Here is a 13,183-nt window from a genome sequence, read left to right as displayed (position 1 = left end):
TACTTCAAAGGAACACAAACACGCAACGCCTTACCAAATATATTTAAGTGTAAGCTTTAACCTATGCGTCATAACATCGCATTTCTTGTAAAAAAAATATTGTTAGGATGGAAATATGAAATTTTACCATTAGAGTTGTGCAAAATTTTGTTTTAGTAAGTAATACTCCATTTATAAATAATAATAGACTTAACAATGCTTGCCTCATCTGGGAATCGAATCGACGTGAAAAAAAACTGTGTTTATGGTCGTCATGGTCAATTATAAAGATTAATTCCTTATAAGTAAGATAGTATTTTCAACTAACGAAATACCGTGAAATTTTATAAGCGAAATGTTCCATGAAGTAAAATAGGACATTTTATATTATATTTGTATCTACAATATTCAATGTACTCTCCCTCCGTGTCGCACAGCAGTGGGACACCGGTATAGTAATTATCACTTCGTTATCGATAAATAGGCGCGATTTTTTTATTAATGGAAAATACACACTTAAAGGAGATGATAAGAACCATACTAGGTACAAATAACAGGATATTACTCATTTAAACAGTTGAAAGAACGAAAAATTACGACAAGTGCTTATTCAGATTCCAGTAAATGATTCTCTCATTGGAACAATTTAAACCAATTGTGCAGTCGATGGTATTCTTTTATGTATTCACTGACTATTATTTCAATTTACTTATTACTTACACAGTAACAAACACAAGTTACAATGTTGTGAGTCATTAAAAATAATTGTCAAAACTCCTGTATCTTAATATTAGTTCACTAATAATAATATAATAATGTACCAGACAACCATACCTATTGCCTGGTCTAAAACTGGGGAATTCCCTGTACTATGAGTATCATAGGAACGAAATCCGCTTTGTGGCACTTCACTGAACACCTAGACCAGAACCAGTTTAGAAAAGTGCATTTCTCAAATTGGTCCTACCGGGAATCGAACCCGGGACTTCCGAATCCAACGTCCACAGTGCAAATCGTTAGGCTACTGAAGTCGTCAAAACTAATGCACAGCACCACCTTGACAATAACAAGTTTAACGCCGGCAAATTTGAATGTGAGGTCAAATATTCATGTGTTGATCGTGTTAGGTGTATTTTCCCTGTGACGGTGTTAGATTGCATGAATTGAAGATCAATAATGTAAATAAATGTATTGCTATTACAAAAAAATCTGAATCGTGGAAATGTAAAAAGGTGATGATTTTTGTTGCGCTTAAATTTCTTGCATGTAAATACAAATTAAATATTATTAAACTACATTTACTATTAAAACTCCCTATTTAATACAGTATTAAGTTGTCCATGCGGTGTCAAAGAATCATGGAAAAATATTTTAAAAATCGACTTTAATCAATTAAGTATTGGCCATGTTGATCTTTCAATCTTTCGAGTAATTTTTAAATTTTCCTCCACTTATAAAACTACTTACAGCTCTTAGGGTCGTTTTCTAGAACTCTATTCAATGCTCAAGTCAGGATTGCACAGGCAACACAAGCACTGGAAATACGACCCTAATGGCAGGGACTTGAGTATGATTTCGAGGGCTTTAAACCATACTCAAATCCTCACTTGAGCATTGAGTAGAGTTCTAGAATACGACCCTAAGTGTCATTTGATCGTCTCTTCTTTATCAATCATGTGCATTCAAAGACTTTTATAACAATCGAAACAAGTGAAAATCTGAATGGGCTATATCAAGCGAATACGTCAAATGCTGTAACACATCCCAACCTAACTGCAATAGTTTTTGATGGTTTTGTAAATACTCGTGCGCGCGCGTGTGTGTGTGGTTTGACATTATCATAATGAAATACGACACGTTTACGATTCACCAGTTCTGGTCGTTTTTCGTTAATTATAAACTTTTCCCGCCTATTCTTAAAATGCGCGCTAATTTTTTTTTAAATTACCAAAGACAATTTAAATCAAAAAGTTTAAAAAGCCAATACAAAAGCAAAATTTAACCACAGAGCTGCGTTTCTATCTCGATTATATATCTCGATATATTTATTAGCCATTGAAACTATGTACATTAAACTATTTTAGTCTGTTTACTTTAGCACATTTGGAACTATTCATAATCAAGGCGAAGATGAAGTAAAAAAAACATTCTCAAATTCACAGACGTAGACATTGAGATCAAATGTGTACTTTGTTTAGAACACTTATCTTACACATTGTGATTTTTACTTTCTTTCACATATTTAAAATTTCCCATAAATTTTAACTTCAGCAATTTGATATTTTCAACAGCGGCAGGGGGATAGTACTACAAACAAACAGGTGCACTCAAATGCAATATTGAGTTGTGTAGCTATGGTCTCACACAAACAATAATTGGCAACACTAGCTTACTTTTACAAATACACAGACAAAACACATTCATGTCATGTCCGTACACAGAATAGGCCTATAAAAATATATCGATTCTCATGAATATACTAGAGACGGAATGCTATCGACGTGACGGTGTCGATATGTATTACATACTGGTTAATCACGTATATGAAAAATGTAATTCTACCCTTGGCTAGACTGGCCTGACGCAGCAGAGATTTTTTTGCAAGTTTTGTAGCACAAGACGACATGTTTCGTGGAGTACTTGACGCGGTGAATTCGATAATGGAAATGAAAAAACATCGATTCGGAAGTAGTGTTTATTGTGCGATGGTTGTTTTTTGCTTGTACCTTGACAGAGGGGACTGCCTATCGATGACGCCTCCAGTCCTATATGCTCTAAGGGTCCATTATACTTCCTGCTGGACACAGGCTCACTTGAATTTTGAAAATTCATTCATACATACACTGAATTTTAATACTTATTTTGCACGTGTCAACATTATTACATTATACTTATTACATATAATGCTTATTACATTATATGCAACTTGTGTTCACAAATAAATTTGTTATAAAGTTTTGCGAATGAATATTGTTTTTTACGAATTACTTAAAATGGTTAGAAGATACGTAATTGATTTTCTATCATCACTTTTAATCAGTATATGTTGTGTCGAGTCATCCTGTATTGTACAATCGTACGTATTTCTACATGACGCAAAACTAAAAAGTGTCCGGGATCTAAAATACATTTCATTAAAAACGATCTTACGATCTGAATTATTAGGTCGGATAATTCTATAATGATGTAATTCGATATTATAATCTAAGCATACTATTAACACGTGTTACGATTATCGCATGCAAATAGGTATTAATAGAAAACCTTGTTATGTTTCAGGAACAATATCCTATTCACGCCCACTCAAGTGGAAGCCATTAGATCTGGCATGCAGCCGGGTTTAACACTCGTTGTGGGACCGCCTGGCACAGGTATGACGTCACACTTGTAACGTATTGTTTATATTGTTTTATGTTATCTTCTTTATTACATTGAAATTAATACTCACTATAAAACATTACACTTATCACTACTACATGCACATACGTTCGCTTGAAATTTTAAACCGGCCTTAGAGAGCGGTATATTTTGCCAGCTATTATGATGCTAGTAGTTGGCTACGTTTTTACCTTACTACTGTCTGTCAGTCTGTCAGTAAGGTAATAATGTAGCCACCATTGGTAGCCATCTTACATTTTGATGACTTATAGGTCGTTTAAGTCGATCTGATCGTCTTTTTAACGTAATTCTTATTTTAACTTAAATCAAAGACACTTGTTCGCTACTAATTGTAATTTAGACCTGAATTTAATGTCACTTGGCTACTGTTATTTTTACCTTACTGACAAATATTTACTCTAACGCGCTCTGGTGACCTTTTTAATGTAATTTTTATTCTAACTTAAAAGGAGGACACGTGTTCGCTACTAACTACAATTTAGACCTCAGTTTTATATTTAATGTGACTGATCAAATGCAATTAATATTATTTCCTCAAATATAATAGGAAATGTTCACTTTTCGCGAGCCAAATTATGTTTTGCAAATCTTAGGGCTATGTCGGTTACTCTTGGTTCTCTCGCTAGATGCAAGCGGCGCAGGACAGATCGTTGTGGCATTCTTTGGGGAGGACTATGTTCAGTGGACGTTTTTTTTGGATGAAATGATGATGAGTGATGGTGATGATCCGTATACCGACGTCTACACTTTGTACGCTGTCGTATCTCCAGGTTGGGTATACGATCGACGACTTATAAACAAGAATATAATTTAATGGGTTCCATTCAGTAATTTTTTGAACTTTCAAATCGTGTTTTCTCAATTCCACCATTTTTGTAATTACAACATATCTGTATCATTTCCTTGCATTTATTGAGCAAAACTATAAGCCTCGGTAGAAACAACGACTGCTTGACTCAGAAGAATTCTAACTCATACTCGTCCAACAATTGCTTACTTCCTGGGCCTTGACAATAATGTACTATTACAGGCAAAACAGATGTAGCAGTGCAAATAATATCGAACCTGTACCACAACTTCCCGTGGCAACGCACTCTGGTGGTGACTCACAGTAATCAGGCTCTCAATCAACTATTCGAGAAGGTAGCCGAGTTGGATGTGGATGAACGTCATCTTTTGCGTCTCGGTCATGGAGAGGAAGCTCTGCAGACTGATAAAGACTTCTCCAGGTAAGGCCGCTGGTCCTAACAATACATACTATTTAAATTTATCTCCCAATACGGTAATCGGATACTATTCAAAGTTACTTTCCAGAAAACAACTCTTTCGTTGTACCCATTTGCGTCAGTGTTTTCATAATATACTCTCAACTTAGTAGCTCCTTGTGAAAGAGTTCGTCCAGGATAGTACTGCAGAAGCAGTAATGTCAGCTTTTCTGTGTTCCGGTTTAAGAGTAAGGATGCTGGTGAAATTACAGACACATGGGTGATGGGCGTAATGGCAGTGCCACTGTGCCCATCACACTTATAGCTCTTGAGTTGCATTGCAACTGTTAGGGACAGGTGTGTAACTTCAGGCGCCACAAACGGCATTACCATCAGGCGCACGACTTGTTCGTCCCGTCTCTTGATATTAAAAAAAAATTTTTTTTTTTAATATTTTTCTTGATACTTTTGGCTTGAGTCCCAAGTCTGCTAATTGTAAATCATTACACTTGTAGATAGGGTGTCAATGGCAGGATTTTGTTTCGGAGACTTGTCATTGAGTAGCCATCGAGCGAACTATTCAACTGCCATTGCAATTTTTTGTATCCTGCACTTGAATATCGAGTCGATGGCACATTCTCTCAGTTATTTGATATTTTTGTTTTTTTTAATGTTAAACAACATCACATACAATGTTCTGATCCCAAAGTAAGTAGCTAAAGCACTTGTGCTATGGAAATCAGAAATAATGATGGTACCACAAAAACCCAGACCCGAGACAATATAGAAAAGTTAGTTTAAACACTGACCCGGCCGGGGATCGAACCCGGGACCTCAGAGACGGCGAATCTATGAACAACCGTGTGCAAGCCACTCGACCACAGAGGCTGCCTCGAATGAATTAATGTCATTACTGCCATTCCATAGACACTCTATTGGGACTCAACCGCCATTGCAACTAGATTTGTAATCTTCCTAAAAAAATACATTTGACATTATGAAAATTCGAGCTAACGTTTTTCGGGCAAATATATTCTGACGAGTACAACAATATTTTGTTAGTTATTGCTAACGTTTAATAAAAAAATCAAAGCGACTCTAAAGTTTCTTTGATTTTTCTAAATATTTTAATCGCTCGTGGTTCGAACAATTGAATAATTGAAGAAGTTCATATAAGCTTATTGAAACTGACGTAATGGGTCTCTTTCCACCATTTGCGCATTCAATGTGTAGAAAAAGGACAATTAGCTATTTGATTATTTTGTGTGCTTTTGTAATTTATATTTACGATTCATTTATACATAAATTAAATACTATAAAACTGTACAAAATAACACTTTTAAATGAGAACTATGATAACACAATATATTTGTTTAGTGAAAATATAATACAAAATCCTGTTTTTACTCTTTACTGCAGTAATTTTCACAAGTTATTATTATATGGTACTGCATGATTGACAACCGCGTTGTCAGTCGAACAAACGAAGACTGTTGCGCAATTGACGCTCTGTATGTGCCAACACTATTTTTGGCGCGAACCCGACGTCTATTTATAGGTAGGTCAATGGAAATAATAGTTTTTTTTGTTGCTTTAATCCTCCTCAGATACCTACGGTCGAGTCAATTACGTGCTAGCGAAACGCATAGAATTGCTCGATGCGGTTTTTTGTACCGCTGAATGTGCCGATTTTCTCGTATATACTTGAAGTATTATTTAGAATTTTGTTACACTCCCATACATAGTATGTAATATCAAATAATACATTTTTCTGTTACTTAATTCCTCCTCAGATACGGTCGAGTTAACTACGTGCTAGCGAAACGCATAGAATTGCTAGATGCGGTAGGCAAACTTCAGCGCACGCTCGACGCAGGCGGTGACGCAGGCGCCACCTGCGAGCTGGCACATCACTTCCACGTATACCACGTGCGTCCGCGATGGCAGGCTTTCCTCGACAAGTGTCAACGGGAGTTGGTAACTAACTTGTTGCTACCTTCTTTATAGATGTTACAATATTATCTTTTCATCACACTTGCTCGTTAGTAGTAGCATAACGTGCAGCAAAACCAGACGGTACTTTGATTATTCGGTCCTACGGCAGTATTGGTTTTTTTTTATTTCTAATGTCCCGTCGCCCGCTCGGAGCATCAGTCGGCTTTATTTTATTTATAGTTTTTATAAGATACATAATTATAAATACCATAACCTACATAAATGTATAAGTACATTATTGCAGATGCCGAGAAGCAAAATATTCCCATTCCCGCCGAGGTATATATAGTACCTTTCTCAAACAATGCGAGGAAATAATAAAAAAGTAAAAAATTGAATAGTAAAAAAAATTAAAAATAATTAATTATAATATGAATGTTACTTTTTGTTTTAAATTAGGCGGAATATAGTTCATTATTGTATTTTTGCTCTTCTCGTTAGAACTCATTTTGGCGGAGAAAATACAAAAAAACACAAAAAACAGAAATAACAAAAAAGAATTTCAAAGTAGGTGCTTTCGTGTCATTTACCGCTTTTTTAAATGTGTGGTACAGTTATATTCACGCACTATAATTAAAAGTAAAATAAATAATACCAATATTTTTTAATTTTCGCAATTACGGACACTGATGCTAGTGAGCAATTTACTGTATGACACTTTGCCTTTAGTCAATTTATATATTTAAATGCTGAAAGAAGCAGGCTGGCAAAGATTTACACGCTCCATAAATGACAAACGTTGTGGTTTTTTTTGTGAAAGTAATGCAAGCATCACCGAGCATGTTTGAGAAAGAATATTTTATTTGCATTTTATTTTTATTAATTAAGCCAGATCAAAAAGGTTTATATTTTTATTCAAGATTTATTTATGACGTACTTAAAAGTTTGTAAATATTATATGAATAAACTTTAATTTTGTTTTTTTATATTCAATTTCGTCGTCAGTGTGATGAAACATATTATAGGCCACAAGGACTGAACAACAGTTCGGGCCTCTGTTCGTAATTTGCCTTCTTACCGCCCTAGACATAATGTACTATTAACTGTTACGCAGAGGTGTTATTAAAAATATTAAACTTGTGTGAAAGATACAGACGGAACGCAGTGTTTGTCTTGAAAGCAAAAAGAAATCGTTAATTGCATTAGCTGCTTTGCAATTTTATTCACACTTAAATACGATTCTGAAGTGACATTCTCGTTAAATTAAGTTTACGTAGTTTGTTAAGTTTTATTACACAATTTTTTTAGACTGTGGACACAATCAGCAAAGAGTTCCCGTTCCACGAGTTCTTCGACGATGCCCCAAAACCGCTTTTTCCCGGAAAATCCTTCGGGGAGGACATGGAAATCGCCACAAGTTGCAACAGGTAATTGCACTAAAAATAATAAACACTATCGCGAGTTTATTTTACATGTTTTCACGATTCAAAGGTTAGGCCGACCAGAAAAGAAGTGATTACTAGGTACATTTTTCTTTTCTTACCCAGGTTCGAGACCCTGTAGTGGAATGTACTTTAAATTCGAAATTACGTACACCTTTGTGAATATTTATTAACAATATCTCTCGCTAGCAGTAAGACAAACTTAATTAGGATACCTACACGCGAAGAAGGCTAACAACCTTCGGAAACTAACCCGCAATGGGCCAGCATGGCCGAACTCTTTAAAGAAGAAGAAGAAGAAGAAGAAAGAAGATCCATACCCAGAAGTGGATCTTACAATAAGTTCATGATGATGGTGAATAATGAACGGGTAACAAATGCTATTAGTTGCAATGTTTATTTATTAATGTTTTACTGCCATGATTTTCATACAGTTTTTGTGAAAATATTTCACTACGGGCCTACGTGCCCCGGGATAATTTCAACAAAATTTTTGTGACGGTATTCAACAACAAGTTGATTGAAAAAAGTGCCAAATGGCTTGTCTATCCATTTCAATTACCATTTAATTGGTAGTTTTTTTATTATCATTTCACTTAACAACAATTGATTAATTTGGTAGACTCTTTTTTCGATCAACTTGGCATCAAATATCGTCAGAAAAATCTTTTTGAAATTATCCCGTGTACAGCGCGACATAACTGTGACGTACACTGTCACTTCTCCCGCACCGCTCAGGTACCCTAGTGACTGACTCAGTTAAGCGGCAGGCCTGTAGTAACACAAAGAAAAATTCGTTCGATCTGGCTGGACCCGAACTTGTGTCTGTTGCCATGCCTGGGCTACAGCTCGTTAATGGCTCAGTTGGAAAAGAGTAGTAGCAGTAGCTTCTAATGAAGGTCGTTCAGGGAAGTTACCTTACCTGTTTCTGTCGCGAAGTATTAATGTGAGCATTACTGCGTTCCGGTTTTGAAGTGTAAGGTTGGTTCGTGGTGAAATTACAGCCACGTGGGACTTGTCAAGTTATGTCTCAAGGTGACGGGCGGAATGGCAGCGCACTTCGGGTCATTGCGATTTTGGCTAACTCTTAGGCTGAAATTTATAAAACGTTCGACTTTAACTAAGCAAAAATGACTAGCTAAGGAAGTTTTTCGTATTTACAAACCAAACTTTGCCTAAGTTAAAAAAGAAAATAAATTAAACCTTAAGTTTACTTCATAGTTTCTTACTTAGACAAAATTCGTTTTGTAAATACGCTGGCTATTTATTTGTTCGTTCTTTGTCTTGTTCATTCGTTCGTATAAAAAAACTCGCCATTTCAGATATATCGATCACATATTCGAAGAGCTAGAGGAATTCCGAGCTTTCGAGCTGCTACGTTCGGGCCTTGACCGGTCCAAATACCTTCTCGTCAAGGAGGCAAAAATCATCGCCATGACGTGCACACACGCTGCGCTCAAACGCTCCGAGCTTGTGCAAATGGGTGAGAAATTTTCAATATTACAATATTTAATATGAATATTCGTCTGTGTCCCTTATTTATTCGGGCCAACATACGTATAGTGACACATTGCATGCAGTAACCTAGTTATACCACAGTAAACAGTTTTCGATGTTCAGTTACTGCTGCACTCTTCATTGTAGTGTGTGGTGTATGGCGGCACTACCTACAGGTAATGCCTACACAAAACCAGGAGTAGATGCACTGTATTATATTGTGTAACAGGGGCGGTAAGTAGCAATTACGGAGGGACAAATTCAAAGCCCGAACCATAGGCAAGATCTTTAATGACCAGAGTGTTTGCAATGCTGTTAGCCCGTGAGGCATACAATGCGAGGAAGGTAAAAACAATAAAATTAGACTTTAAAACGCGCGTTTATATATTTACAAAAATAGACAATAAATCATTATCATTAGGCAGTAAGATAAAAATACCGCCTACTTTTTGCCCTATTTATAGGGTACAATTAAAACGTTTACGTTTATTTCTAAGTAATGACACGACAAGGGTAGTGTTATAGTGTTCTTTAATATGAAAATGCCCCAAATTCATCGTACTGTTTTACACTCCATCAGGTTTCAAATACGACAACATTCTGATGGAAGAGTCAGCACAAATCCTCGAAATCGAAACCTTCATTCCGCTGCTGCTCCAAAATCCTCAAGATGGAAGGTCACGGCTGAAACGCTGGATAATGATTGGTGACCATCACCAACTGCCACCAGTGGTGAAGAATATGGCGTTCCAGAAGTACTGTAATATGGAGCAGAGTCTGTTCACGAGAATGGTGCGGCTTGGTGTGCCTTACGTGGAATTGGACGCTCAGGGTCGTGCTCGACCGAGGTAAGGAATCAAATCGTCAGTGGAAAGGTAAAAGTTGATAACACAATAGTACCCTCGAAAGGAAGTCACAAGCAGCAAATTCAAAATTCGGAGATTATGTATTTATAAATTGAAAAACAAAATTGAAGACCACGTGTTAGATAAAGATGTATTTAGGGAAAGACGACATGACTAAATTCCACACAAATTTGATTCAAAGTGTATTCCATAGCATTTAACATTATCTGAAAACAGCAACCCCTAGAGTTTCCTTCTAGTTCTTCTGAGGGAAGTCAGCACATTGAACGAAGAGTAGCTTAAAAATGACATATTCAAGTGCAAATTTATTTTACCTATGAAATAAATGATTCTTTGACTTGGAAGGTGCAACTAAAATAATAATTAGACTACCCTGCGATCCGAGGGAAGTGTAGGCATTGGTGCGCCCAACAGGCGGGAGTTGCCCTGTTTGTCTTATGTCAATGTCCCTTCAGGAGACTTGAGTTCGCTCTTAATAGTGAATGGTAACAAAAATTGTATTTTATGCAATCGTTGCCTAATGAGGGTTCTTAAAGTCGAGTTACGAGATTTAAATACCTAATTATGTAATAATAATTGCATACAACGTCTTTTTTACGAATAAATTAAAATAATGAAATTCTACCAATGCTTAAAGATTATTTTGTTAACAATCCGCGACAATAAACTCAAACGAAAGCCAAACAAACGCTACAAAACAAAAAGCCAATGAGATAGAATAAAAGTTTCGTGATTGACCAAGTACCGCTTATATTTTAACCAATCAAGTGGCAGTAGAGCATTTGAGTAGCGTCATATTTTATATTGTTTTTAATAGTTCTTTTATGCTAAATGGTTACACCTTTGTACTTGTTATGAAACATTTTGAGATATTATTTTTATAATTTGAATTTTAATAACTTCATGAATGTCTCAGACTCTTTTAATTAGCAAATATACGACGTTCTTTTTTTTAAACTCACAGTCCTTTGTACATAACTATAAATAACTTTTTCAGTTCAGTAGCAAGTACCATAGGCAATAGAATTGTGGCTCAGAACTAAAACGAGCGCTTTTGTGGTATGGTTTATGAAATTGTAATTGAAAGATTAAAGTATAGGAGTAGAAAAAGTGTTTTATCATAAATGCAAGAGCCGCTAAGTAACATTTCCCTATCAGGGCGGCATTGAAAAAGAAGAAAGGAACACATGTTGATTTATACTGTCTGTAGGTATACAAGAGTATGTATACTTATGATCTTTTAAGTACTAAAACGGAGTGAATAAGAGCTACTTTTCGTGAACCAATTATTTGTATAATATATTTAGTATAATTTATTTAGTTTTATATGTATAAATATATTTGAGTAGAAAAACATGTTTATGCGATACAGCATCTGCAATCTGTACCGCTGGCGGTACCGTGCGCTGGGCGACCTAGGCCACGTCCTTCGACTGCCGGAGTACCGCGCAGCGAATGCCGGCCTGCGCTTCGACTTCCAGCTCGTCAACGTCGACGACTTCAACGGTGCCGGAGAGACCGAGCCCAGTCCCTACTTCTATCAGGTATTAAATTAACTATTAATGATTCTTGCCATGACCAGAACTTTCAAATACGGCAATAATTAGCTGTAGCTGCAGAAGAGCTCCTTGTGAAAGAGTTCATCCAGGGAAGAACTGCCACCTTACCTATTTCTACCGCCTAGCAGTAATGAGGGTAAGAGTGCTGTTGAAATTACCAGGCACATGGCACTTTTTAACTTATGTCTTGGGCTGACGGCCGCAGGGGCGGTATCTTTGCGATTAAATCTCTGCGTGGCACTGCAACTGCTATGGATAGGCGTGTCGCTTACTACCAGACGTATGACTTGTTCGTGCCGTCATTTGGTATCATAAAATAATAATAATACAAAAAATCGAGTTTTATTGATGTCAGTGGTGATTAATTATAATGTTGCGTTGGTTTGTTTGAACAAATATATGTATATCCTAAAAAATAGTTTTGCAATAATAATGTTATGTATTATTTATTTATTCTAGAACCTGGCAGAGGCAGAATACGTGGTAGCCGTATTCATGTACATGAGATTGGTGGGCTGGCCCGCAGAGCGCATTTCCATTCTAACTACGTACAATGGGCAGAAGCATCTCATCCGTGACGTCATCGACAAGCGCTGTGCTGACAACCCGTTGATTGGACGTCCACATAAGGTACACTAATTAATTTTATTAGTCATATTCATTGACCTACGAACAAATGGATGTCAGGTCTAATACAAAAACCACGAAGAAAATGTCAGAAGTTAACCTCTATATAAACGTAGTGATATGTAAAGAAAAATAAAAAAAACTGAAACATTTAAATGAAATTGTAACGTCATTGCAATAGTGCTTAATTTTGCTTGCAAGAATTTATAGGGCCGGAAATTCACCATATTCAGCTTCTTCTGGAAACTCAACAAAATGCACCATATTTAGCTTCTGCTGAAAACTACATGAACACAAAAGTAACGGAGTAGTCTTTACTGTCTTTATTAATAATTTTTTTGTGTAATATGTAATATTATATTGAACTTTACTTTATACAAATTCACTTCAAGAAAAATAAAGATTTGTGTAAATACAAAAGTTATAAATGTGAAAATAACTGTGTCGCGCTGTTTGTTATTTATGAAGTACTATAAGAAATGTATCGATGTTTCTAATTTCTAGATTCCAACTAAAGGTCAAAAACTCAAATCTTCATAATCTTGATAACCGATTTATACAGTTTATTTCATCTGTCTATCACTAGATTTTACATTGTGGCGTAATTTTCGAAATTGGTTGTCTACATCACCTTGGATTTAGCTCGTGAAAATTTTCGTAGTATGATTTTCTAC

General features: G+C 36.0%; 1 protein-coding gene across 1 annotated transcript in view; it reads left to right on the top strand.

Moving 5' to 3' along the window:
- The window catches only part of LOC113226632 (RNA helicase aquarius), a 129,825-nt gene that overhangs the window by 111,690 nt on the left and 4,952 nt on the right, over window positions 1–13,183 (top strand). Inside the window, exons 17-24 of the mRNA XM_026459349.1 lie at window positions 3,259–3,350; window positions 4,409–4,607; window positions 6,377–6,560; window positions 7,827–7,945; window positions 9,283–9,443; window positions 10,038–10,305; window positions 11,696–11,867; window positions 12,342–12,512. Coding sequence (XP_026315134.1) covers window positions 3,259–3,350; window positions 4,409–4,607; window positions 6,377–6,560; window positions 7,827–7,945; window positions 9,283–9,443; window positions 10,038–10,305; window positions 11,696–11,867; window positions 12,342–12,512 — 1,366 coding nt within the window. The remainder of the gene's footprint in view (window positions 1–3,258; window positions 3,351–4,408; window positions 4,608–6,376; window positions 6,561–7,826; window positions 7,946–9,282; window positions 9,444–10,037; window positions 10,306–11,695; window positions 11,868–12,341; window positions 12,513–13,183) is intronic.

This window comes from Hyposmocoma kahamanoa, unplaced genomic scaffold (genome assembly GCF_003589595.1).
Source record: "Hyposmocoma kahamanoa isolate Upper Pololo Valley unplaced genomic scaffold, ASM358959v1 192, whole genome shotgun sequence".
In the NCBI taxonomy this organism is placed as follows: domain Eukaryota; kingdom Metazoa; phylum Arthropoda; class Insecta; order Lepidoptera; family Cosmopterigidae; genus Hyposmocoma; species Hyposmocoma kahamanoa.
The sequence above is the reverse complement of the archived record's forward strand: the minus strand, read 5'-3'. Positions and strand labels throughout refer to the sequence as shown.